Here is a 27,696-nt window from a genome sequence, read left to right as displayed (position 1 = left end):
AGAGGAGGAAGAAATATAGCTTTGCATAAAGTAAAAAAAAAAAAAAGCCAGCCTGACACAGTCTAAAGGCTCCAAAGTAGGACTTCGAAAGCTCACAAAAAGCGACATTACTCTGCAAGTGTAAAAGTGACAATTCACTGTGTTTATGTGCCAGTTATGTGACAAGCTGGTGAGATAAGCTGAGAGGTGGAGCGTGGGGAAGCTGGGGCGGCTGAATGGAGCTCGGTTGTTCATCTAAGTCAGAGGTGTCAAACTCTGGCCCGCGGGCCAAATTTGGCCCGCAGTATAATTATATTTGGCCCGCGAGGAAATACCAAATGACAACCGGAGCTGGCCCGCCGGTATTATACAGCGCAAATAATACTACAAATCCCAGAATGCTCTGCTCGTGTTTTGGCTTGAACACAGAGTAGATCAATGTGTAGAAAACTGAGCAACAATTAAAGTTGTCTTTATGCACTTTTTCTTGCTATAGTCCTAGGCATGGGCTTGAATGGTTGCACATTCATTGAAGGATATTATTATTAGTCATTTGATTTATTATTGTTATTTTTTTCTCACATTCATATTTAGCCTGTGGAAAAAGATTACTGTTAAATTGAAATTTAAAGAAGGCCGCATATAAAATAAAGGGACATACGGTTTTTATTTAAATTTTATTTAAGAAATGAATGCCATTGATGTGTTTGTTTGTTTTATTTGATATTCGATTTTGCATGTTTGCAATATTAAGTTATATCAAGCTTTGCTTGTTCCATTTCATTTGAACTTGTTTAGGTCAATTTTTTCAATAAATATCAATGTTGGCCCGCGACTTAGTCCAAGTTTAAAATTTTGGCCCACTGTGTATTTGAGTTTGACACCCCTGATCTAAGTGATGATGTAAACCTAAAGTTTCTTCCCTTTTAAAGGGTTTTTTCGGGCGAGTTTATCTGAGGACCAAGGGTGTCGTATATTCTACAGATTGTACAGTACAGGCCATCTGAGGCTAATCTTATTTTGGGCTGTATAAATAATAGTGACTTGACTTGACCTGACTTTTCTATCTGGAAAATATATTTTAGGAAATCCAGGACTAGTGGGAAATAAAAATATCCTTAATCATAAACCCAAGTTAATTGTCTTCCTATTTCACATTTTGTTGTTAAGCCTGTTGTAGCAGCGTGTGTACTTCGGCCCCACACACACACACACACACACACACACACACACACACACACACACACACACACACACACACACACACACACACACACACACACACACACACACACACACACACACACACACACACACACACACACACACACACACACACACACACACACAGAGTTCTATACCATTTGCAGGCTTGTGCATGAAATGTAGGTTTCATTAGAGGATCTCATCCCTCGACCTCTCCCACAGGGAACCCATTCTATTAACCCAGATCTATAATTGACTTCTTCTTTTAAACATACATAGCTGACAGAGAGAAGCGACAGGGAGGGACTGGCAGGAGGTAAAATGGGAGTGGTGGGCTGATTGCTGCAGACAGTGAGACAATATTACTGATTATGTAGAATAAATAGGCTTTCTATTGTAGGCCTATTGCGTCTTCGTCTTTATCTGCAGGCAGCGGTTCTCTTTCCACAACATCTCCTGTTCTGCTGTTCTTTCATGTCTGGGACCCACAAGGACACACTCAACATAATCAAATTCAAGGACTCAGAGAAATGTTCAGGATTGGCTGCTGCCTGAAGAGTCATTTTATTCTGATGGAGATTCATCTTTTTATAACACACAGTACTGATTATTTTAATTATAGACTAATCTGCTTATTATTGTCTCAATTAAATGATTATTTGGCCTATTACAGGTCATATAATTATTTTAAAAAAATCTGATTAATCCATCACACAAATAGTCAGAAACCAAAAAAAATATTTAGTTTACCACAATGTAAGAGAAATAAAAGCAACAAATGTTCACATTTGAGAGACAGGAATCAGATCATTTTTGGTATTTTTGCCTCAAATTTTTTTTTTTTTTTTGTCAAACTGGTTGAGAACTTTTTTATTTCCAATTAAATTCATTTTTTGTTATTATTATTGTTATTATAGTTATTATAGCTCTACACTAACACTATTGGTTCCAACAATCTTTTGAGTTATAAATATTCGGTTACTATACGAGCAGAGCATTAATCCTGAATTTGGATATTAAAGGGTTACACTAAAGGATAATAAACATGCTCTAAACCCAAGAATCTGCCTCAGTGATGATTTGGATATTCATGGTTGCCTTCTCTGACAAACACAAAATAATGTGAACCAATGAAGACGCTGATATTCTTGAGAAAAAGCACACCACAGATGGAGAAAAACACAATTTCCTTTGGCAGAATAGCAAAGCTGAATCTTAAACAGTATGACTCGGCTAAACCCTTCACTGTTGTGATTAACTGTTTGACAGATAAAACCTTAATATGTTGCATGACCAAGCTGAAAATGGCTGAAATATAACTGCTGAAAAAATGTTTTGTTCTCAGAGTTCAAAAAGCTTTTTCTGTGCAGGTGTGCGTGGGTGAAAACATCGTGTCAAACTGTACAAATCTGACACCATTATTAGAAAATCTTCACCCAGGAGTTCCAGGACCAAGTCATACAGCTTTCATGATCAAGAAATATTATATTTTCCTAGTCCGGTGAACTTGAAATGGTGGAATTATATAAATATCTGGCATATTCCTTGACTTCTACACTCTCAGAAAAAGGAGTACAATACGAGTCCTTTTTTGTCCCCCGAGGTACAATCTACACTAATGTACCCCCTAGGGCCAATTATTGGACCTTAAGGTACCTATATGTACCTTTTTGAGGGCCAAAAAGGTAAATATGGGTACCCAAGTGGTAAAAGGTACAAATATGTACCCTTCCTTTTACATGCTGGGGTACAATAGACAATCTGTGTTAGGCTCTACAAATGACAGAAGCCTAAATATTAATTATTGTTTAAATAATTATTTAGTCTTTCTTCAGCAGTAGGTTAGTTATACTTTTTAACTTTAAACAATTTTACATTGTTTAGTTAAATGACAATGAAATGTGAAAATTAAAAAAAAACATTCTGATAAAGTGAAAACGTATTTGTCTTTTGTATAATGTAGATACACAAAAATATATATAATTAAATACTGGTACAATACTGTACCCTCTAAAGGCTAATTTTGTACCCTTTTTAAAGGTACAAAAAAGTACCTTCTGAGGGTACTGCCCCAGTGACAAGCCATTGTACCCTTAAAGGTACAATTCTGTACTCTATTTTATGAGAGTGTACAGTGTATTGATAATTTCCCTTATTCATTCTTGTCAGTTTGAACAGGTATATTGCAAAACTTCATTATTTTCAAGGAATTACATGACCAGCGGAAACCCCCGGCGTACAAAAGCTGCGGATTGTGAGACAGGCTACCTGTCTTCCTGTCTACTATATTTAAATGTGCAGCTTCTTTACACATTCCCACTGTGCAGGAACCGAGGTCGTAAGACCACGAACTCATTAAGGAAATGACATGGTGGGGGTGGTGAGGCCCCGTAATTAAGAGCAGGGGCCCCCTGGGTGGAGTGGCATTTAAATGGAGGATGTACAGAATAGAGAGGAGAGACAGACAGTGAGAGAGACAGATTCAGGGAGCTAAATGTATGCCAAATATAGAAATATAAATATAGTGTGGGAGTATGAGGAGGTGCATTCAGAGGAAATAGGTAGAAGGAGATATATAAAGATGTGGGATGACATCTGAAGTGACTAATGAAGAAACGGGTTATATGCTGGTTCAAAAAGTCAAGTAATGTCTAGTTCACACCAAGGTTATTATAGTTAACGAAAACTAACGAAATAACGAAAACTAGAATTAAAAAAACATTTTCGTTAACTGAAACAAAAATAACAACTAGAGTTTTAAAAAAAACGATAACTAACTGAAACTGTATTGTGTGGTTACAAAACGAACTAAAACTAACTAAAATTATAGTGGAAATGTCCTTAGTTTTAATTTTTGTCAACTTTTTTCATTCATAATTCAGTGTTTCTATTTGAATATGCAACACATGGTGAATATGTTTACTGAGACTGGGATGTCTACACTCCAACCAAAATTCAAAACAGTTAATAACGTTATTGGGGCTGAGATGGATAAACCAAAGGAAATAAAGGCAAAATGTATTATGACCACTTTGAATCTGGCACCCAACACATAGCCCATTACAAAAAAACTAAAACTAACACTAAAACTAATAAAAACTAAACTACAACTAAGCATTTGCAAAAAATAAAAACTAAACTAAAACTAGAAAACTCACTCTTAAAACTAACTAAAACTAACTGAATTTGAAAACAAAAATTCACAACGAAATTAAAACTAAAACTAATGAAAAATCCAAAACTATTATAACCTTGGTTCACACTACACGACTTTAGGCCTGACTTAACACTCACTGACCTATTTTGGAGCTCCTGATACAAAAGACCCAAATAAGAAGCAATAGTTAAAGTATACATGATGCATTGTGTTCTATGTGGTACAAGGCTATAGTGAATCTTACATCGTGTCATTATTTACTGTATTTTCATTTTACAGCTGTTAGAAGCCTCTGTGTGCTATTTCCCAGATTGAATGAATATTGTTTTGTTAAACTTAATTGGTTGTGATTTCCCTCTCTTCCCATGGCAGTTTCAAATAGTTCCAAAAGAAATTATTAACAAATATAAAGAAGAACGTTTTAATGCATGCATACTGTATGTTGCTACTAAAATCATCACACAGGTGTGATTGTTTGCATCAAAGGGCTGAATTGACCTTTTTGAAATGCTTTGGTAGAGATTTCAGAATATGAAGATACACAGTATACCGTGTATTGCAATATAGCCTAAAAATATTGTGATATAATTCATAGACCATATTGCCCAGCCCTATTCTGAGTATATCAGAATAGTAATGGCAGGTTGTAATGGCCACATTGTACACCTACATGCTAGAGCATGACCAATATGGGCTTTTTTAGACAGATGCTGATACTGATTTCAGAGCAGAGAATTCATTGATTATCATTCCAGCTAAATTTTTTTTTACCATCAATGAATTTAGACCTATTTTATGTGGATTATGCACTGATTTTTCATCACTCTGGAAAGGCATCCAGAGAGCTACTTTCTCAAACATAAAACTTTATAAAGTAACACTTAACATTGTTATACATTGTAGAAACATGTCAACCAATCCTATAAATGATAACTGAGAAAATAAAGAATAAAAAGGATTATAATAGCTAAATAAACATAGCTACTGTTCACTGACTACTTAACAATAAATAAATAAAATAATTAATAGCTAACACCATTTCTAAATCACACCAAGCTACATTTTCTACATTACATATTGTGTAGAGAAAAAGAAAAAGCTTTCATAATGGCACATTTTGGACAGCATATATACTGATATCAATGCCTTTGATAGGCCGATATCAGCCGATAATATCTGTCAACAACTGATATATCTGTCGGGCTCTACATGCATAAAATTGGACGTTATTAGAAGCAAATACCTGAACTAACACTTTCTTCCATTTGTTTAAAGTTCAAATAACACATATCTTTACATTACTTAAAGAATAGATTCTTCTCAACACTTTCTAAGGACCTGCAGATTACCGGAGGCACAAAAGCAAAGAAAATTAAGAAAAGCTTTAACATCTATTTGGGCACCAGACCTTGTGGCGTATGCTAAAAAACAAAGCTATCAAAGAAGAAGAAGCTACTTGTGGCACTTTAAATGGCACTAAGAAAGAGAAGAAGAAGCAGCCAGCAGTCTGTTAGACAGGCGGACGTATAATAACATGATAGGAAAGACTGCAGAGTCTTATCAGGTATACAGAACACACCACAGGAAGCCAAAGAGCGAACGCCGGCGTTTCCTCTGGAGGCGGATCGCTAAGTGTACTTGTCAAACTGAAAGGGCACTCCAGAGGGAGGTAAGGACCCGGCGGAGGAACTTAAAGACCCCGGGGTTTTAGAGAAGATGAAGCTGGCATCCTGAGAGCGCGCTTAAGAGAAGGACGGCAACTAATTTTGTCTGTTTGATAGGAGAGGTTAGAGAATAGGTTTGCATTTTAAGGATATAAATCAGAAGAAAGACACGACTACTTCTCAGCTCCTCGAGAGAGTGGATGTGTTTAGGATAGAAGTACCACTTAAGGGTACTTCCTGTTAGAGCAGCGGAGAAGGTGAGAAGAATGCTTAATGAGGATTAAGGACAAGCATAACTTTTAACCTCCAACAATACTGTGTGTTTGTATGAAAGTGATTTCATTGTTGTCAACAGATGTTTTTGAGCTCAACATATTTAAATGCACTATATGTTATATTATGACCAAGATCTAAAAGAAATATTGTAAAAAATGTGGCTTAAAACTGTATAAAAGCCAATTTATAACAGCTTCTTGTGATAATAACATATACAAAATATAAGAGAAATTTTAGCGAATGTGAGAATTTTTCTGACACACCACTTAAAACAAGAAATGCGTATTTATATAGTATACTTATCAAAAATTTGCAGAGACATTTGTATAATAATTCTATACAAATACACTTAAAACTAGTGGTCGAAAAAGTTTCAGATCCCTTACTTAAGTAAAAGTACTGATACCGGGTTCGAATCTGGCCTGAGCTCCCTTTGCCGCATGTCCTCCCCTCTGTCACCCCCTTTCTATCTGTCTCTCACTTTCAATAAAGCATGTAAAATGCTAAAAAAAAAAAAAAAGTACTAATACCACACTGAGAAATTATGAAATGACTCCACTGCAAGTAGAAGTCCTGCATTTAAAACTTACTGAAGTAAAAGTACAAAAGTGTCAGCATCAAAAGTAAAAGTACCAAATATAGTATTAGATGATTTGTATTGATTTTTTGATTTATGTAAGCAGTGTTTTTATTTTCTCATGGTAGGGTTCATTTTAACTACTTAATATACTGTTATGAGGCTTAATCAAATTACATGTCTAATCACATTAAATTCATCATGTTTTTTATGTTCAATCTCAACCTGAAAAGTAACTAGAGCTGGCAGCTAAATGTAATGTAAATAGTAAAAAGTACAATATTTGCAAGTACAAAGTACAAAGTTACACAAAACGGAAATACTCAAGGAGAGTAAAAGTACCTCAAAATTGTACTTAAGTACAGTACTTGAGTAATACTTAGTTACATTCCACCACTGCTTAAAACACGAAATATGTCCTCATTTCATCCATTGGCTTTCACTGTTGAAAAAAATAAAATAAAAACCGGTCTCTAAAGCAAAAACATTCAACCAAGAAGCTAAATATCCTAAAATGATCCCTTATCTTCTTAGCAACAGTCTCATTTGTTTACAGGAAGTACATGATGTAAATATATTTTATTTAATGTGAGATTAAAACAATGATGCATGCAGGATTCAATTCATGTGTGAAGAAGTGAAGTAACAGTCTCCTACTCCACATCACTTACTGCACAACCCTTCCACAGCTGTATTCAACATCTGGAGTCAACATTTAATTTAATCAAAGTGTCAAGCTGCTCCGGAGCCAATGTTGGTTCTGTTGGGCAGCTTCGGGTGTTAGATGTCTACACTGTAAAAAATGTCTGTAGATTTGACGGTGAAAAACTGCTAAACCATGACAGTAAAAGACCGTAAAATGATAAATGGGTTAATTCAGTTTCAGTAACAATTAAACACTGTAAATGTATATATCAGCCAGAACAGTATTTTTACAAGTTTTAAATTAAAAAAACATTACTCTATTACTGTAAAATACATTGGCACCGTGTTTGTAACAAAAAGCATCACTGTAATTTTTGCATTTATTTTTTGTAAAAATACTTTTTCTCACTGTTAAATGTACTAAACACCATTTCTCTAACAGAAATGTACTGTAATATTTAATGGTAAAATCTTTTACATGCATTTATAAAGTATTTTCTTGTCAATTATATGTCAAATCTTTTGATGGAAAAACCTTTTATTTATACGGTAAAAAAAGGAATAAATGCAATCTTAAATGTGAAATCAACAGTGTCAATATCTTTTTACCGTAATATTAGAAAAAAGTTGAACCGTATTTATTACGGTAACGTTCTGGCAACCACAGCTGCCAGTTTTTTACCGTAAAAACAACAGGGTTTTTTTTTTTACAGTGTATATCTTCCTTGTATATTGTACAGTATGGAGTCTTTCAAATGTAAACACTAGAGAAATGTGTGGTGGTATGTGTGTGGTGTGATGGTACAGTGTAACTGTCAAGACAGGAAAAGGAATAAGAGGAGAGAAAAAAATGGAGGCAGCTCAACCGTAACAGTGGTGTTGACGGGTGATCGGGGCTCATGAGCTGGAAGTGTCTCGTTCCATCTGTCTTTCAACACTCATTCTCACTCCCATAGGCAGCCGTACCATTTTAAATGATTCATTTATTTGTACTCACATCTGATGCAGGTCCTTTATCAGCACCTGGACAGGAGAAAGTGACGAACTCATGGCAACGTTTGTGAACCACGAAACAACACACTGTGAAGAGAGAGAGAGAGAGAGAGAGAGATTTACAATATAATGTTTTACATAATCAAACATCTTTAACTTTGCCCAGTCGGCAACTGAGTTTGCCGGGAACAGAAGCAAAGCTATGTACTGCTTTGAATGGGGCCAGCTGAAAAACGTATTTTAGCCATCTAAAAATATTCAATATCAATTTAGGTAAACAACATTTAGACTATTTCCACCGTTTTCTTTTCGAGGAAATTAAGTCATTAAATCCATCTATGCTCTCTTCAAAGCCATCAGATTCAGAAAGAATAATTTTTTCTATCAAAACACAGGGGTTGATGTTCTAAGTAGAGCCCGACAGATATATTGGTTGACAGATATTATCGGCAGATAATAATAATAATGCCAATAATATAATATAATTATTTCAAAGGCATATTGGTACCAGTGTACCTGCTGTCCGATATGTGCCGATATTTACTTTTTTATATAACATATAAGGTAGGAAATGTTGCTTGGCATGATTTAGAAATGGTGTTAGCTGTTAGCTATTCATATTTGTATTGTCTTTTTTTTTTTAAATAGTCAGCAATTAATTGAAACTGAATAGTAATTATGTTTATATAGCTATTTATTGTATTCCTATTTCTTAGTTATCATTTATAGAATTGGCTGACAATGTGATACATTGCTTCTTTAATGTATAAAAAAATGTTAAAAATTACTTTAAAAAGTTTTTGTTTGAGACAGTAGCTCTCTGGGTGGGAAAAATTGGTGCACAATCCACATAAAACAGGCTATTTTCATTCAATTTAAAAAAAATATTATATCAGCCATCATATCTGTTATCAATGAATTTCCCCCCTCTGAAATCAGTACAGATCATCATATCAGACAATGTAATATATTGTTTGTATAATATAATAATGTATATGAATGTAAAATATTATTTAATAAAGTTTGTGTTTAATAAAAAGCAGCTCTCTGGGTACAGTGGGGAAAAATTGGTGCACAAATTTAAAAAAAAAAATCCTCTTTCATCAGAGCTCAAAAAAATACCATTGATTAATTTTCCCCCTCTAAAATCAGTATGGGCATCCGTCTCAAAAATCCCACATCAGTCGGGCGTTATACACTGTACATTTTTTTGTAGAAATAACAATAAAACACTGTCAAATACATCAATACATCAAATTGTATATCACCGTAATAGACCTTTTTAATTACCATAAATCAAAGAATAGCACAAAACTTTCACTTTTTCCTGTCATAAACTGGAAGAAACACACAGTTTTGCTGTAAAAATATAACATTTTCATGCAAAATTTATGGAGAAATACCATGATGTGAGAATGAATGACACAATTACCCTAAAAATAACGGGATAATTCGGTCTAAATTACAGTTTTTGCTGATATTTACATTTAAATTTAGAACAGAAAACCCACTCACTGTAATTTTTACGGTGAAGTTCTGACAACCACAGCTGCTGGTATTTTTCCGTAAATTAAACAGATTATTTTTTACAGTGTAGGTGGAATTCCATTCCATCTACTGTAGGAAATACACAACTTAATTGCCAGAATAAAAAATGTTGGCATTCTACATTGAAGCTCAACGTTTCTGCATCACTACAACCCGTTCTCACCCGAATCCTTCTCAGCCTGTTGGCGTCACTTCTTGACATACTAGGTTGTATTTTTTCCAAACACCTGGTTAATGTTGTGAATTCAAACAAAACCCATTGGATTAGGTTTAGGAAAAGATCATAATGCAGGTTCAAACATGTTTGTTTGTCATACAGTACAGGCCAAAAGTTTGAACACACACCTTCTCATTCAATGCGTTTTCTTTATTTTCATGACTATTTTTATTGTAGATTCTCACTGAAGGCATCAAAACTATTAATGAACACATGTGGAATTATGTACTTAACAAAAAAGTGTGAAATAACTGAAAACATGTCTTGTATTTTAGATTCCTCAAAGTAACCACCCTTTGATTACTAGAATATAAGACACGTTTTCAGTTATTTCACACTTTTTTGTTAAGTACATAATTCCACATGTGTTCATTAATAGTTTTGATGAATCTACAATGTAAATAGTCATGAAAATAAAGGAAACACATTGAATGAGAAGGTGTGTCCAAACTTTTGGCCTGTACTGTATGTCTGTTTTACTTTCACACAAGACCAAATGGGACTTGAACAACAAATTTTGGTCTCCAACTGCGTTTCCTATCAATGTATCTGTGCTTTGCAGGAACATAGAATGCCAACATTTTTTCTGACACTTGACCTGGTAGATAAGTACCTCATACAACTCCACTTCAAAATAATCAAAAACTTTTCCTTTAAGAGGAAGCTCACTTTATTAAAAAAGGGTGAAATAAGTCAAGCAGCACTGCATCTGATGCAAGCCAGACTCAATAAAAGGTGAACGTCCTCATGGTCAGAGCTGGGAAAGCATATTAACCATTTTCTATAAGCATACACCTCACAGACGAGCTGACTTTATAGGATTGGCTTTAAAATGTTTAATTTTGAATCAGATTTTAGGTTCAAGCTAAATTAGATATGATTTTAAGGCTTGGAGTAATTTCGTGTCTCTGAGCAGCACTCACTTAACCTATAAAAAGCTTTAGCGGCGATAAATGTACATTGGGATGCTGTGCTTGTGTCTTAACACCCACACACTCTTATTGTCACTCCCGCACCGTTGACTCATTGTCAGCCACTGTGGATAAGAGCACCTTCGAAATGTCTAGAATGCAATGTAAAATGTAACCTCATATTTATGTTACAGTATGTACCAAAATGACTTCTGATTAACAGAATCGACTGTGTTTACAAAGTTTGCTGTCGACAGCATTGTAAAAATCTACATTTACAACAAATACAAGGTTGACTTTTTTTTCCTCCCTAGGCGCGGATTTGAAAATAACAAGTATACACATAAATACACAAGAAAGATCAAAGGGAAGTCAGCACGATCACAATCTAAGTGAGATGAAAAGCGGAACATGGCTCCACTTTTCAGGTTGGTAACAATCAGCGGTGCAGAAACATGTGAAAGCTCCGATGCATAGCGAGCCTGCCATCTCCACCCTGATCAATGTCAGCTCCACTGACAGGCAAGACCAACAGAGCAGGCTAAAAATATCTCACAATCACACACACAGTCGTCATGATTGTGCCCCAGAGCATATTTACATAGTGTGTATGTCTAAGGGGGATGCACTCAGCTACAGAGATATGGATGATAGCAGGTTATAGAGCTGCTACTAAAAACAATGAAGCGTATTTGATTCATCTTTCTTTGCTATCAGCTTAAAAACCACCTGTATTGTAACTCCATTAACTCTCTGGACCCCAAGATGCAGTTTCAGGGTGTGTTTTTTTTTGCTCTTTTTAAAAAAAATTTTTTTTTTTAATATATTTTTTATTGCATTTTCCAACATAGACAAAACAACAAGCAACACACTGTGGCCACAGAAAACAAATATCCAATTACTTATTACGTAATACAGACAATACAATGAAAATGCTCTGTCCCATTACAATTGACAGTGATGTAGCAAATACACATCTGGAAAAAAAGAAGTGAAGAGTCGTTTAAAAAAAAAAAAAAAAAAAAAAAAAATTCCAAAAATCTCAATTTCCATTTTGAGAGAAAGCTATTTTTTTTTTGATAATTAAAAATAATAATAAGTAAATGAATGTCCTTTTTTTTGCTCTTTTTAAATTTTTTCGCTGTGGCCTTGTATTTCCTTTCAAAAATGTCTTTTGTGTAATAATGACATAATTCATAAACATAGAAAAAACTATGTATATATAGAAAAAAAAAATTATTTAAAGAAAATTTTAATGGTATTTACATATACAACACTTTCCCAAGTGCCCACAGGTGTCATGAATATTGGAGAAGAAGAAAAAATCGGCCTCCACATGCTATACATTTTGAACTATTTGCATTTTTACAAGCTCTAATTGGAACCTTTACTGTCCTCTCCTCTCTGCTCTGTGTAAACAGACCTGCCAATTCTATCAGATTTTGAGTGAGTATTTATCAAGTGACCCAGTTGCGGTGAGGAGCACAAAATTTAATGTTTGTAAAAGGATCCATTTATTCAAAGTAGTTTAATTTTGGCGACATTTTAAATGAGAAAGGTAGAATAAAGTTTGACAGAAATATCTAAATTTTACGCTTTGTTTTTGTTACTTTTTCTAACAGAACCTTTTGTAACCTATGATGTGCTTATGGACTGTTGGAAAGTTCAAATTCTAACCACCAAGCAAAAACACCAAATATGATATGGGACACTGATTTTAGAGAGGGAAAATGAATCGATAACTGATATGTTGGCAGATATAGTAATTTTTTCAGCTGGAACAAAAATACACTTTTTTTCACCGCTCTGTAAATATACCCAGAGAGCTTCTTTCTCAAACAAAAAAACGTAATTAAATAATATTTAACATTAATATACAAACAATGTATTACATTGTCGGTAAATTCTATAAATGATAACTGAGAAAATAAAGAATAAATAGGAATAAAATAAATAGCTAAATTAACATGATTACTGTTCTGTTTCAGTATATTGCTGACTATTTGAAAAAAATGAATAATTGGTCTTGATAGACCAATATCAACTAATATATCTGTCGGATATTCTGTCAGATATTTGCCAAATCATCTTTGCATCATGTATTCCATTTATCCTACAAACACAATCTAGGCTGTTTCTCTAAAACGATGTTCTACTAAAAACACTTCCTACTTTATACTTATAAGTACTTGCGTAACTTAACTCGTGGTAAGGGAAGTGAGGTCATAAAATTGAGGGATTTGATAACCACGGTTTTAAATAAGACCACAATGATTTTTCTCTCTGCGTTTGGTAGAACACAGTGTTGAAAATAGCACAACGATATATTTTTATGCTCTCCTCTGCTCTCTCATTTACATATTTGAAGAACCAGCTTTTCTATTCTATTCTATTCTATTCTATTCTATTCAATTGTCAAACCTCCACTAATGGGAGGGGTTATAATTAACAGAAAGACTCTCCAATACACACAAACCATGTGCACCTCAATGGTACTTCACTCCCACGCAATATACTCTCTTTGGTTACACCGCCCACTCACTGCGATGATACCACACACACACCACCCACTCATTCCAATGATATCAGATTGAATACACAAAGTGAGGGTGGAGGGGAAAGAGGTAGAGATAGAAATGGTGAGGCCTGTGTGCACACATTGCTTCAAGGCAACTGCTCTTTTGGAGTATTGCAACTGCCAAATCCCTTAGTAACACACACACACACACACACACACGCACACACACATACAAATCTGTCACTAAAATAGAACTGAACCCTTACCAACGTTATGACCCTTGGGCAAAAACAAAACAATGCCTCTTTACAAAAATACACCGTGCCGGAATTGAAGTGTGCCCTCCATTTCTCCCTTTAACCAAACTCCAAGCTTTTCATCCGCCCCGATAATTACCTCACTCATCCATTTACACATCTGCTCAGTTAAGTACACACACTTCACAATGGTGGAAATTCAAAAAAGACAGGTGGCATAATCTAATGTCACAGAGCCAGACCGACCCCATGGGTTTACTGAAGGATGAGGAAAAATGTGTAAATAGTACTGCTGGCGTAGCTGAGGCAGATGTTTGATTGGATCAGATTACATTAATTTTAAGTATTTTACATTTTACAGTATACAATGGTTCAATTTGAATTTGTTTCTGTATTTGATTTTGTTCTATCCAGACCATCCTCCCCCAGAAAATGGCTTTAGGGTTAGACTCGTAGTCACCCTAACATCACCCATTGGTTTGTGGCCCGTTAGAAGCATCGAGTTCAGCGTTACACTCGTCGCCATCTTGTGTCGCCATCTTGTTTCCGATACAGGGAGCAGACCATATTTGGACTGTGGAGGAGCGAGAGGGATCTGATCACTGACTACAGCCTCTCTACATCTCAACCTGACTGAGAGAAGCCGCAGCTAATTCATGTTAGCATTAACTGGAGCATTAACTGGGATGTTAGTTTTGGCTAGCAAAAAACAAAAACAAAATGTTTGTTACTGACCTCAGAAAACTGAACATCGACAAGACATTTTTACTGAACAAAACGTTCAAATAACGTATTCATTAAGTGAAAATACAGTGAAAGGGTCAAAGTTATGAGACCAAACAGCTAAACGTCCTTTTTTATATCTATACAACGTTATATATAACTTTATTGACACGTTGCCATGGATACGCATCGTTCTGCTTCTCTCCTGATGACGGCTCACCTTGTTAGCCACGTGTCAATCAAAGGTAGCCACGCCCCAAATCAAATGATTCTTTATCTTCTATTTTCTTCTAAATGGGGCCTTTATTTTAACTATTAACATCAAATTGTCTTGAAGAAGATTTTTTAGAAGCGACTGAGACCATAGTGTTTGGACAGAAGTTAGCACCCACCGCTGGAATTTTCGGTAGAATGCAGCTTAAGGCACTTCCTGGTTTGCCTCCTTGCTCAGACCCGGAGGTTGCCGCCTGGTCGGGAGGAGGGTGGATGGATCCGTCAAACAGGACTTTCACACAGGAGATCACCGTTTGTGTGCTGTGCGATACCCAAAGGTGACTTATTTTAAGTTACATTACACAGATAACATAGGTTAGCTTGAATTTCGTAATAAACCCACAACTTTCGTTTCAATTAGCAAAGTTAACCGTGTTAAAAAGTGCGACTGATTCACAACATGCGCCTGTCACTGGTACTCTCTGAGAATCATATATGTGGTTTTGGGAGTGTGAACAACCTATTCTGTCAATTAGGCATGAGGGCGAAGTGATTGTCTCACCTTGCAGTGTTAACCTGACGCGCCAGATGGTTTGTAACACAGATCCATTTGAGAGTCCGTCATTGGAAACTGCTTGGAAAAGGGCAGGAACTTTCTAAAAAAAACTTGGCAGTTGATTGGATGAACCTTCTGTCTATCACTGTCACCATCTGCCGTGGTGGTCTGAACACTGCTGGTTCTGACAGAAATGCATTATTTGAAGCCTGACAAGATAAAACTTTTGTCTGCTTGTGATGTCTTGGATTCTTGCAGGATCTTCTGATATGGTGAGAATCCAGCTGCCATCCAAGTTAACTGTTTTTTTAACCCAAATTGGTTAAGATATTCAATTTTCCTTTAATTTTTCCATTTGCACATGCTTTGTGCATTAGGGCTGCCATATGACAGTATAGAGTGGCAGTATTAAGCTTTTTTTTCGTAAGTTATACAGTTTCTGTTTCACCCCACAATCGCTAACAAAGCTTTGATCTACTACGGTAAGATGGCAAAGTTTGAGCACTGTATCATTCAAATGGAAATAATTTAGCTAAAGACCACACCTCACACACTTCCTGTAATGTGTCTATATATGTTTTATAGTTTTTTCTCTCTCTCTCGTGTTGCATCTCACAAAGTCTGCTGAGCCAGGAAGCACGCTCCTCTATTCTGCCACTCATAATACATTTCATATTCAATTCACAATTGTTTTTGCATTGGAGGTTAATGGTGTGGTTCTTACTAATTAAACCAAGATAAAAACACAGATTAGCTTTCAACATATGCAGTTCTCAAGGTCGGGTCCTGGTGTCTTGCTCTGAACTGAAACTGGTGCCTGTCCAGTTACTGTACACGTCCCTAACAAAGCCTCCTCCTCCCTACTCTGCCCTCCTGGTGCCCTCATGCACTGATCTGAGGCTGACTCTGGTGGAGCTGGCACGCTGCCTATGTGCCTTCATTATTTATAGTACAAATTAAATATCCATGGAAAACACACACGCGCACACAGCCACACAAACAGTTTAATATACGCGCTAACACAGGCACGGCATCTTTCTCTGTAATTTCTTTCTTCGTCCACCTCTTTTCTTGTTTCTGTCTCTCCCTCTTTCATCAGTCTGTTATGTAACTGTGGCTTAGGTTACTGCTGAGGTAAGCAGCCGTGTAGTGTACCTGTAGAGTCTACCTGTAACACCAGCTGAGCATTAAGTTACACTACAGGTTGCTGTTGTCACCTCAGGAGTCCTTTCTCAGCCAACAGGGAGCTTTTCACTGTCAGCCCAGTCACACCGAGACTGCTGTACGAGAAAGGTTTACATAGAAATAATTCAATAATCAGCCTTACAAATGCTTTTACGGCTTGCTAGTTTCTGCAGATAAAACCAGCATCACTGGTAAGCCACTGGAGCTCTCCCACTACCATCTCTTCCTCTGCAAGTGTTGACATGTTGTCCCAGAGGCAATGATTTTCTCGAGCCTTCACCCCAGGGAAAGAGCATGCCCCTGCATGCACAGTCTCTGCAGTGGTGCTTTACATTTTACTTCACTATATGTACAACACCAGTGAAACTGGAAGGTAAAATCATATTACGCAATATGAAATAGCTGACAGAAAATGATCCACAACTATTTTGAAAATGCAGAATTTTTCAAGTAACTTCTATCGTCTTTTATGTGAGAGTAAACAGAATATTTTTTTAGCTTTGGAGTGATTCATCCTCAGATAAAAGAAGGAATCTGAAGGCACCACCAGAAATTATGATGCAGATTCATCTGTAGTGAAAACAATTGTTAGTTGCATGCAAATTGGTTTTAAGGATGTTCAGTTCTTTATCTAATCCTTAAATATACGATTCAATGATGCAGGCCAAAGAATCATGTTAAAAATTGGAATTTGAATGATACAGTTTAATCACGAGTGTCATACAGTGATTAAAATTATCTATTTCAAAATGTAAGTCATCACAATTTTAAATCTTGTTCAGTGGAGTGGAGCTGCTATACTTGCATATAGCTTGTGAGTCTCTTACACACACACATTCCAACACACACATACACACACGCACACACACACACACACACTAACTACCACTTGAAACTTGTTTTTGTCAGCTATAGCTCTTTGAAGTATCCCACGTTGCTCCGGTCCCTCCCCGACAGTCACGTGACATTGTTATGTAACGGCTGGTTGTCAATCAATAGCATCCTCCCATCCAGCTCATTGTGTATCAATACAGTGTGAAGAGCGCGGCTCAAACAGACAGCAATTCAACAGGAGTGCATCATCTTACAGTCAGTAAGATGAGAATAAGTCTTTTGTTTACCCTTAAAGTGAAACGGTTGATGTTTTCTTAAAGCATAATTTCCATCCTAATAGAGTCAACATTTACTGCTGTATTTGTGTTGACTTTTCTCGAAAGGCGATGGTTTACTCAGAATGTGAAAAGTATCAAATCTTCCCAAATGTCATTGGTTTACCAAATAAAAGCTCTACAGACTGAACCTTCAGGATTGTAGATTAATGGAATGATGATTTTAAAAATATCTTATGTATTTGCTTCTTTCACTCCCCTCCCTTTCATTTCCTCTTACCCCCACTCATCTCGTTTTCTTTCCACCATCTTTTTTCTCCTCTCCTTTCCCCCTTGTTCCAGTATATTCTGTTTATGAAATGTTGGCAGAACACTGTTGTACACAGCCGTTTCCTCTAATGAGCTGCCAATGTGTGCGTGTGTGTGCATGTGTGTGTGTGTGCGTGTGTGTGTGTGTGTGTGTGTGTGTGTGTGCGAGACGCAGTGACACGCTGTACAGCGATGTCCCAGATTTAGATACTGCTGGATTTCAGTGGCCAGGTTCGATGCTACGCCTCTAGTTAGTCATATTTATTAATCTATAGCTGTAGTAGTGCATCACCTATAGTATATCACACATGCAAACACATAGACAGACACTGTGTTCCTGATTGAATACCTGACTGAGTATCAAATGCTTTGATCAGTGATTGTCTGCATGAAAAACCCACCAAAACACTGACTGATGGACTGACTATGGCTATTTGAATTTATAGGCCTGGGCTACATTTGTCTGTTTTTCATTGTGAGAAAAGTTAGTTAGAAGTCAGTCCAGCACCAGGGGAGAACTTTCAACCGGACAGGCAGCCTCTTAGGATATCATGACAGAGGTGAAGAGACTGAAGAGGATGCCAAAAATGAAGAAAAAAGGAGAGAGTGACCGAGCAAGAAGCCACTGGACAAGATAAATCTCGTATTGACGTTCAGAGAGCTTCGTATATAAAAGGCTGCAGACAGACTCCGAGCTGGACTTCTTGCTCTTGGACTAGTGAGTAATACTAGCTACCTTGCTATATCTGGTGTTGCTGCATTAGCTTGATGATTGGCTGTTAGCAAAGTTGTCGGCTTGCTTGTTTTTGATCATAAGTAATGTAATAACAACAAATGCATGTGTAAAGGTGTTCAACAGTGCATTGTGGCCAGATTGATAATATATGCAGATTAATGCTGTTTGGCTTCACACCATGGAGCTCCCTACACAATTGTTGGCAAAAGTCGATGTTTTGAGTCATCCAGATTCAGACCAACTTCAGTATCCTAAACCCGGCAGACTTTTACTGGCAAATGAACGGGGAGCTCCTGGTGCCAGAAACATGGAGGGAAGCCAAACATGGTTCATTTGCATGTGACACCCACACTGCAATGACACAATGCAGGTGGAAAATTGGCAACGTTTTCCTTTAATTCACTGACAAGCCATAATGCCTCCATGATGTGGGAGGCTCTCCCAGCTTCTCATTTGATGTCTACATAATGATGACACAACATGAGCTGTGCTTTGGACACAAAACCTGTTGAAAATTCAGGACAGTGCACTCTGCTATGGCAGGAAGAGGAAAGCACAGCTCTTTAATGAGAATAATGGCCCTGCTCTGCATAATGTTGCACATGTGCGTTTGATGTGAAAGCATGGTTGAGCAGCTGTTTGCTTGGTAATTGTGACAATAGATGGCCATTATATTTCCACATTGACTAATATACTGACTGACTGGTGCGCTGACTCGACTACAAAACTTCTCCGGCAGATCTTCTCCCTGACCACCTCCTGGGCAGACCTGGCATAGTGTTTCAGCAGCGTGGAGAGAGGTCTGCTGGAGCCAGACTACAGTTCCTGTTTCTGTTTCTTGCTCTTCCTACTGTCTCAGCGAAGAGGAAACATCCTGATGAGTGGGGTGAAAGACTCAAAGAAGAATCCCATGCAACCGGAGGAAGAGAAGAAGAAAAACGAGATGATAAAAAGAAAAAGCGATAGGAAGAAAGTCAATAATCGGAACAAAAAAACGCCATTCACCTTGGGCACCTCCCCTTATGTGTGTGTGTGTGTGTGTATGTGTCTGTAAGGGCTTATATAAGGGGGCTGAACAGCCTACGCCAATATATAAATACCCACGATGCCGCTGGTGAAGCAGGGAGAAGGGTCAGGGAGTGAGTCAGCACACCCATATCACTCCTCCTCTTTCTCTCTCTCCCTTCCATCAATCCATCCTCTCTTCTTCTTCTTCTCTTTCTCTATTCTCCTCCTCCAGCTCCACATCTAGAATTTTTCATGCTGTTACAGTGTGCCTTTTCATGGGAAAAACACAGAGGATTTCACTTGGCAGGCAAACTATGACCTCTGGTTGGCGATGATCGTAAGAAGCAACAGCCAGTGTAAACAAAACAAAACAATCAATTACACTTTCACAAAACGTCCCTTTTATATTGCAGCTCTTTGATGTCAAGGTTTTCAAAAGATCTGTCATGCCGAATTATTGTTAAAAGTGTTTGGGATTTAAGATCTGCAATTCAATTCATTTCCATTCATGGAGGGATTTTTTAATTTATTTTTGTGACTGAGAACAGAGTCCATCTGTTCTTTGAGTGGCCTTGCTGTGTTTTTAATTTCAGAATGGCCCGGAGCAGAGCGCAGAGACACTTGCTCATTTCATTTCACTCCTCTCAGGACACGCTGTTAAAGTGTTGGTTGCACACGACTGTTAGCTGCCACTGACAGCTCGCATACAGTATGTTCATTGTTGGTTGGTGGTGGAGTCATAGGCATGGATAATGACCCAGCTCGTTGGTTTTCTTAGTACTTTCTTAATATGTGTGACAAAAATATGTAATATTCCAGGTATTCGTCAAAAACCATCGCAAATTTAATTTGTTTTAAATTTATTTATTCCATTGTACTTTTTCAGGTACTGTTTCAATTGCCAAAAAACTGAATATAAATGGTTAAAACGACCCTTTTATCAGTTACTTCTGTCAGGTATACACTGTAATCCACACCTCAACTGTCATCACTCAAGTTCAGTATTATCTAGATTTTCTATTTCATGAGAAATGCTTTGACAACACTCATAGCTTGATACACTGTAAAAAATGTTTGTAGAAATTACAGTAAAACACTGTCAAATTGCATCAGAAACAGGTCGTAAAATTAAACATTGTTTTCACCGTGGTAGATATTTTTAATTACTGTAAATCAAAAGATAGCATAAAACTGTAGAAAACACACAGTTGTACTATAAAAATATAAAATTTTCATGTACAATTAATGGAGAAATACCATGATGACACAATTATCCAAAAAGTAATGGGATTATTCAGTATAAATTGCAGTTTTTGCTGATATTTACATTTAAATTTAGCGTAAAACCTCACTATATTTTTTACGGTGAAGTTCTGGCAACCACAGCTGCCGGTATTTTACCGTAAATGAAACAGAATTTTTTTTACAGTGTAACAGTGTGTAAATGTCTATTAGCCAGAGAGCCCAATAGCTAACTGGAGCAAACTGATCAGGAATCATTCTCCAGGTTCAACTTGAAATCTGACATAAAGGCCGAGACTTTCACACAATTATCAGGGTGTTTTCTCAGCTTATGACACATAAGGAGTCGACCCTAAGGCCGCCGCCAACTATCAACCTGGTTCATCGACACACTAGAGAGGTGTGGGCTGGCAGAAAGCTACAACCCCGCCACACGAGAAAAAGCTGGAGGAGGAAGAGAAGGAAACAGAATGAAAAGATTAAGAAGGGTTCAGATAAAAGGATTGCCCAATTGCCTTGGGAAAGTAAAAAAGCAACATTGGGCTAGTAAATCAAGAAACTCACATTCCCAATCAAGTAAATGGTAAAAAGTAATTAAACACATTGTTATTAACATGGCCTTAAAAGCTGCAGTTTCCCCAACCTACTGATGGTGGCTGAGCTGATCCTCCTGCCCCCACTATCCACCACTGCCTGTGAGTGTGGCTTCAGTGCCATGAAGCGCATGAAAACGGATTGAGGGAGCAACCTTTCAGCTGAAATGCTGTGGAAATTGCTATACATTAGCACTGAGAGGTCAGCACTTGCCAAATTTGATGCCGAGCGTGTTGTACAGAGATGGCAGTCAGCAAGGCAGAGAGCATGTCGAGTGTAATTAAGATTTGAATGGTTTCATTAGGTTTTTAGAGCATCTAAAGGCCTGTACTTACTCACTCACTCAGGCACGGTCCAAAACAAAAGTAACTCAGGCTATAACTAGAATTACAGACTCACAGTTGTATGGCCTTTGCAAACCGGTCAAATAGAGAATGCTTCAAATATGGATGTTGCTGAAGAGAAGCTACACATTTTAAAAGATGGATGCTTCCCTCACATCTTCAATCTGGCAGCTCAAGAGATCTAAACAAGCACCACAAGATTAGTGTAAACACTTCAGTATCCAACCAAATGTCTCCCATTCTGTTCCTGAGTCATGGCGTTGAATAACAACCAGATAAGAGTTTTTGCAGAATATTATGAAGTTTAAGTGAGGCTGACCTTTGATATTGTGTGAAACTGTTTCATAATCACTGTATGAATTATTTAGTTATGGCCAAAAATGCATTTTATGAGTGACCACGACCTTTGACCTCTAAAATCTCATCAGTTCATATTTCAATCTAAGTGGACATTTTTACCATATTTGAAGCACTACTGACTAATTATTCTATTATGGCCCAAAACGTACATACACCATTCAGTTTCAGTTCGTTGGGTGGCTGTTACTTGTGCGGTCGACACTCTTGTGCAAGTATTTTCATATTGTCGACTCTGTTGTAGAGCTGAAACAATGACTAATCCATCCATCTTTCCATTTTCTTCCGATTATAAGGGGCCGGGTCACGGGGGCAGCAGACTAAGCAAGGCGTTCCAGGCGTCCCCCTTCCCCAGCTACAATGTCAAGCTCGACAATCCCTCCACCATGCTCTGGGTCTTCCCTGGGGCCTCCTACCAGTTGGACATGACCAGAACAACTCTAACGGGAGGCTTTCGGGAGACAATTTGATCAGATGCCCGAACCACCTCAGCTGGCTGGGTAGGAGTTGACTAATCCCTGAGTCAAACCGACAGAAAAATCAACCACTGACTAATCGTTACAATACTTTTTCAATGCAAAATGGCCAACACAGAAGTTTCCTGCTTTTCTCTTCTTCTTCTTTTTTATATATCAAATTTAACCAAGACAAATCAAGACATTTCAGACACCACCTTGGACTTTTTCATTATATAGACCAAATCTTTAATTGATTAATCAACAGTTAATGGCCTGAATAATCAATAATGAATGAAATGTCCCTTTGATGTGCCACTATGCATTTTTTTCCCAAACCTGTAATATGAGCCCATCTACTCTGACCTCATGCTGATCACATCAGAAATCACATATGTTGAAAGCAGCTTAACTTTTGTTTTATTTCATATTTTTATCTAAGCTACGGCTCAGGCTACGGCTCCCAAGAACTGCATAAACCCGGCATCGCCTGAGCTTTTTCCCCACGGCCGCCAGGCTGCTAAACACAATACCCCACCAGGACTGAACGCACTGTTTGCACTTTGTTATTTATCAGTATCAGTATTATCACTCACAGCACCTATCAATCCATTGCACTGTCGTCTTGTCTTATCATGTCTTGTCTTGTATGTCCTTTCTGTCAACTACATCCATGCATGACTGGCTGTAAAAAATTCCAATTGTGTTTACACTATATGGCAATAAATTCAACCTGAACCTTGAGCTCTTATGTTCCCATCACTTTTTAACACAGAGGGCCACCCTTGGTATAGATGCAAGTAAAAATGTACTTAAACAATATGCGCAGTGATCAAAGCCATAAACAGGTAATTTGTCTGAAATACATTCTCTCTCTCTCTAATATAGGTCCTTTTTTGAGTGTATGATCTATTGATACATGAACAGAAACTCATCAAACCAAGAACGTTCTCTGACTGATCTGTGTTTGATCACAGTTAGGAAGACACAGTACCATTTTATAGTGTTGGACCTGTTGATGCCCTGTGATCATCAATTAACAACATCTTATCCTCTAAATAGTGTACTAGCTTACATTCAATTAGGACAAAAAAAAAAAACAGGAGACACTACAGTCTGGCTGGCTTCGCGCTCCGTTCGATTTCAGTTTCAGCGCTGCGTGCCAGCACTGTGAAAGAATTCTGGCACAAGACAATTTTATGTGGTCCAGCTTACACCTCCACCCTTATCCTCTCTCATTCACTCCATCTCTCTCTCATTCACTGCATCCCTTTCACCATCTTTCATTCACTCCATCTCGTGATTTCTGTCCGTCTCGAGCCCGTCCGTCTTTGTCGTTTTTCTTCCATCCCACTATTTCTGTCTGAGTCTTTTATGTCACTTTTTTTGTCTCTTTTAATTCCATTCACTCTTCGTCACCATTGTAATCCCGTTGTACTCTTGTTCTGTCGCTCATGCTTAATTTTATTGCACTTGTGCTTTTTGTCAGCATTGCTTTGAGCAGACCTTGCAGCTGCGACTGTGTCTGCAACAAAGCTGCTGCTGCATTGTGGGTGTAATGTTTGTCACCTGATTAGTGCAGTTTAAAAATAAATATAGAACGAAACAGACAGCTTTAGTATACATAGAATCCTTCCACAATACATATATAACTCACACAGTACCTGTGTTTAGTCTTGGACAGATTAATATTTTGACCTGATGATGCCACTATATGAAAAGTTAAGAGATCCCTAAAGTTATCAGGACTTAACCTCAGGGTACAATGAAGTTTTGTACTAAAATCAAACAAACCAATATTTGTTGAGGGATTTCGGTCTGCACCAAAGAGGCGGACCAACCTAAAGGCAGGTTTGGAACCCATTGGTTATTGATCTGACGATGATTTAGCCTCTGGAAGCAATGTCAATATTTAATGGGTTCTGGTGTGCACAGTGGATATCCAGATAATGGAAATCCAGGCTAAGACTTCCTTTACCATGCAATTAGCAACTTGTTTTCAGTTCAAATGATATATTGGCTAATGTTTTTTTAAACAGATATCTGCAGATGAATGTAGGCCAAGTTAAAAAAAAAAAAAAAAGTTAATTTAAAGCCATGTTGTCGTCAGATGATAGCAGATGATGCATTTCGGCCAACGCCTTTAGCTTCTTTTGTTCTCCACCTGCTTGGGACCAAGACCGCTCAAACATGATTGGTCACTACTAGGGATGGGAATAATTCAATTATGATTGATTAATGGTTGTTAAGAATTTGGTTGATCACATGGAATCTATCACTGTGTCACTATCAGTATCACTGAACTGAAACACGGCCGAGCGTTCAGTTCTGTGGCCGTACGTCAATGAGCCAATGAGCTGAGAATGAAGTTGGATAAAGCTTCAGTTTACAAACTGAAAGTTGCAATAACAATTATAAAACACACAGAAATACAAGAGTATTAATTTGAGCCAAACAAGCTTACTGTATCAAACCTTGCTAGCATGGATTGCTAGGTATAATTGTATCCAAGACATTTTAAAACAAAAAACACTTAAATATGCAAGATTACTATGAAAACTAACCTCAGGCCTCGTTTGGGGGGCTAAAACATAAAACACTTCACTCCTTGACAATAACTTTACAGAATTATCTCACTTGAGTTAACGTTAGTTTTACGATCGACAGGAAATCTCTTTTCATCCTTTCAAATTAAAAGCGTCCGTTATCAAAACAGGCTTTTGCACATTACTCTATATATATCTTTTTTTTTGTCCATGTATGGAGTATGTATAAAAACATCGCAATTAATTGATCGTTAACGTTATTGATGCTCGAGTTGGCAGGTTTCTTCCAGACGCCCATCCCTAGTCACTACTACACGGACTACAAATGGAAAATATAACACTTCAGATCCCAAAATCGTGTCCTGTTCATAAATTATAACCTCGAGGTGATGGCTTTTAAATGCTTGCTTTTTCCAATCAACAATCTCAAGTTACTGCCATATCAAAGTTACCTTGCACAGCTGTTGGATTGTCACGATATCTTGAAATCTCATGAAAACGCAGCATTACGTGATCGCAAAATCATCTTGTCAGACTTCAGGTAAACTGTTTGTGTGATGGAACCATCTGGCAGCAAAGAGAAGAAACTGTTTTTTGATTTATAATTAACTAGGAAAAAATATTTGATTATGAAAGTTGTTGCCGATTTACCTTCTATTGACTGACTAATCAATTAATTGACTTCAGCTCTGGGTGGCAGATTGTCTGCAGACACATTCCTGTCTCCATCCAAAATCTGCAGATCAAATCAAATCCTACTTGAACAGACAGAAATAACAGAGGAGGCAGAAAAACGGCACCGATTCTAAAAAAGATTTGACATTTACTTTGTTAATCTTTGTACCAACGATGGTTGTCTGTTCTCTTTCTCTGTTGTGTGTGTGAGTGTGGAGGGCACTTAGTTTCCTCTCAAAGCAGAAGTACATCTACCTCCACAATATGACCTGAACCAGCTGAGCATGTCCAGCCAAAACGCACACACGCCACCCTGTAATCTCCTGTACTGTACATCAACTTTTCTCCTCTCTCCTGCCCTCATCCCTCTCTCCCTGCACCTATCAGTGCCACTCTCTCTTTCTCTCTCTCTCTCTGTCTCTCTCAACTTCCCCCGCAAACACTACCTGCTGTTTTGGTCCAGACAGCAAGAAAAATAACCGAGGCGAGAGAAGAATAAGTTGGAGAAAGAGAAAAGCCTGAGTGCATACATTAAGTGTGTATGACTGTTCGCTGCATTTAATCCGCTGAAGAGTTTAATCATCATCCTCAACGTGCAGTTCTATCTCATCTGCTGATTTTGATTAATTCAGAGAGAGGGAGAGAGAGAGAGGTGGTATGAAGAGGATGAGTGAGAGAGAGTGGGAGAGAGAGGACAGAGGGGTGAGAGTGAAGAGCTGCAGATATTGACAAATGAGTCGATGAGACTAACAGGTTTGAATACCAAATAATGAACTAAATACAAGTTGTAATGATGCAAGCATGCGTTGTATGGAAAATACATATTGGCATAAGTCTGATATTGTGACTGGAAGTGAACTGAAACACGGCCGAGCGTTCAGTTCTGTGGCCGTACGTCAATGAGCCAATGAGCTGAGAATTAAGTTGTATAAAGCTACAGTTTACAAACTGAAAGTTGCAATAACAATTATAAAACACACCGAAATACAAGTATTAATTTGAGACAAACAAGCTTACTGTATCAAACATTGCTAATAATTCTTATCTAACATTGTAATAATTGTTTGATTTAATGTGGACCCCAAGAAGAATAGTCTTCATCTCTATGAAGACTAATGGGGATCCAAAGGATACAATAAACAATAAACAATTGCTAGCATGAATTACTAAGTTTAATTGTATCCAAAACATTGTAAAACAAAAAACACTTAAATATGCAAGATTACTGTGAAAACTAACCTCAGGCCTCTTTGGGGGCTAAAAGATAAAACACTTAACTCCTTGACATTAACTTTACAGAATTATCTCACTTGAGTTAACGTTAGTTTTACGATCGACAGGAAGTCTCTTTTCATCCTTTCAAATTAAAAGCGTCTGTTATCAAAACAGGCTTTTGCACATTACTGTATATATATCTTTTTTTGTCCATATATGGAGTATGTATAAAATCATTGCGATTAACTGATTGTTAACGTTATTGATGCTCGAGTTAGCAGGTACTGGAAGGATGCTCACAATGGACACAATGTCATGGACAATCAGGTACAATAAGCTCTGCCAGAAACAGGTCTAGGGTCGTTCTGACTGGACGGTTGAATGAGAAACAACAATATGAAGGACCTGCTTTCAAACTCTCAACTCTCAAAAACCATTGGTCAACAATCAACTGTGTGTTTGTGCTACAATAAATATATTA

General features: G+C 37.4%; 1 protein-coding gene across 2 annotated transcripts in view; it reads right to left on the bottom strand.

The window, feature by feature from the left end:
* Positions 1–27,696, bottom strand: part of LOC131983177 (protein kinase C beta type) — a 145,489-nt gene that overhangs the window by 93,631 nt on the left and 24,162 nt on the right. For both annotated transcript variants that reach the window (XM_059347847.1, XM_059347846.1), the window contains exon 3: positions 8,502–8,584. In XM_059347847.1, the coding sequence (XP_059203830.1) occupies positions 8,502–8,584 (83 nt within the window). The remainder of the gene's footprint in view (positions 1–8,501; positions 8,585–27,696) is intronic.

The sequence above is a fragment of the Centropristis striata genome, chromosome 13 (genome assembly GCF_030273125.1).
Source record: "Centropristis striata isolate RG_2023a ecotype Rhode Island chromosome 13, C.striata_1.0, whole genome shotgun sequence".
NCBI classification, from domain to species: Eukaryota; Metazoa; Chordata; class Actinopteri; order Perciformes; family Serranidae; genus Centropristis; species Centropristis striata.
The sequence above is the reverse complement of the archived record's forward strand: the minus strand, read 5'-3'. Positions and strand labels throughout refer to the sequence as shown.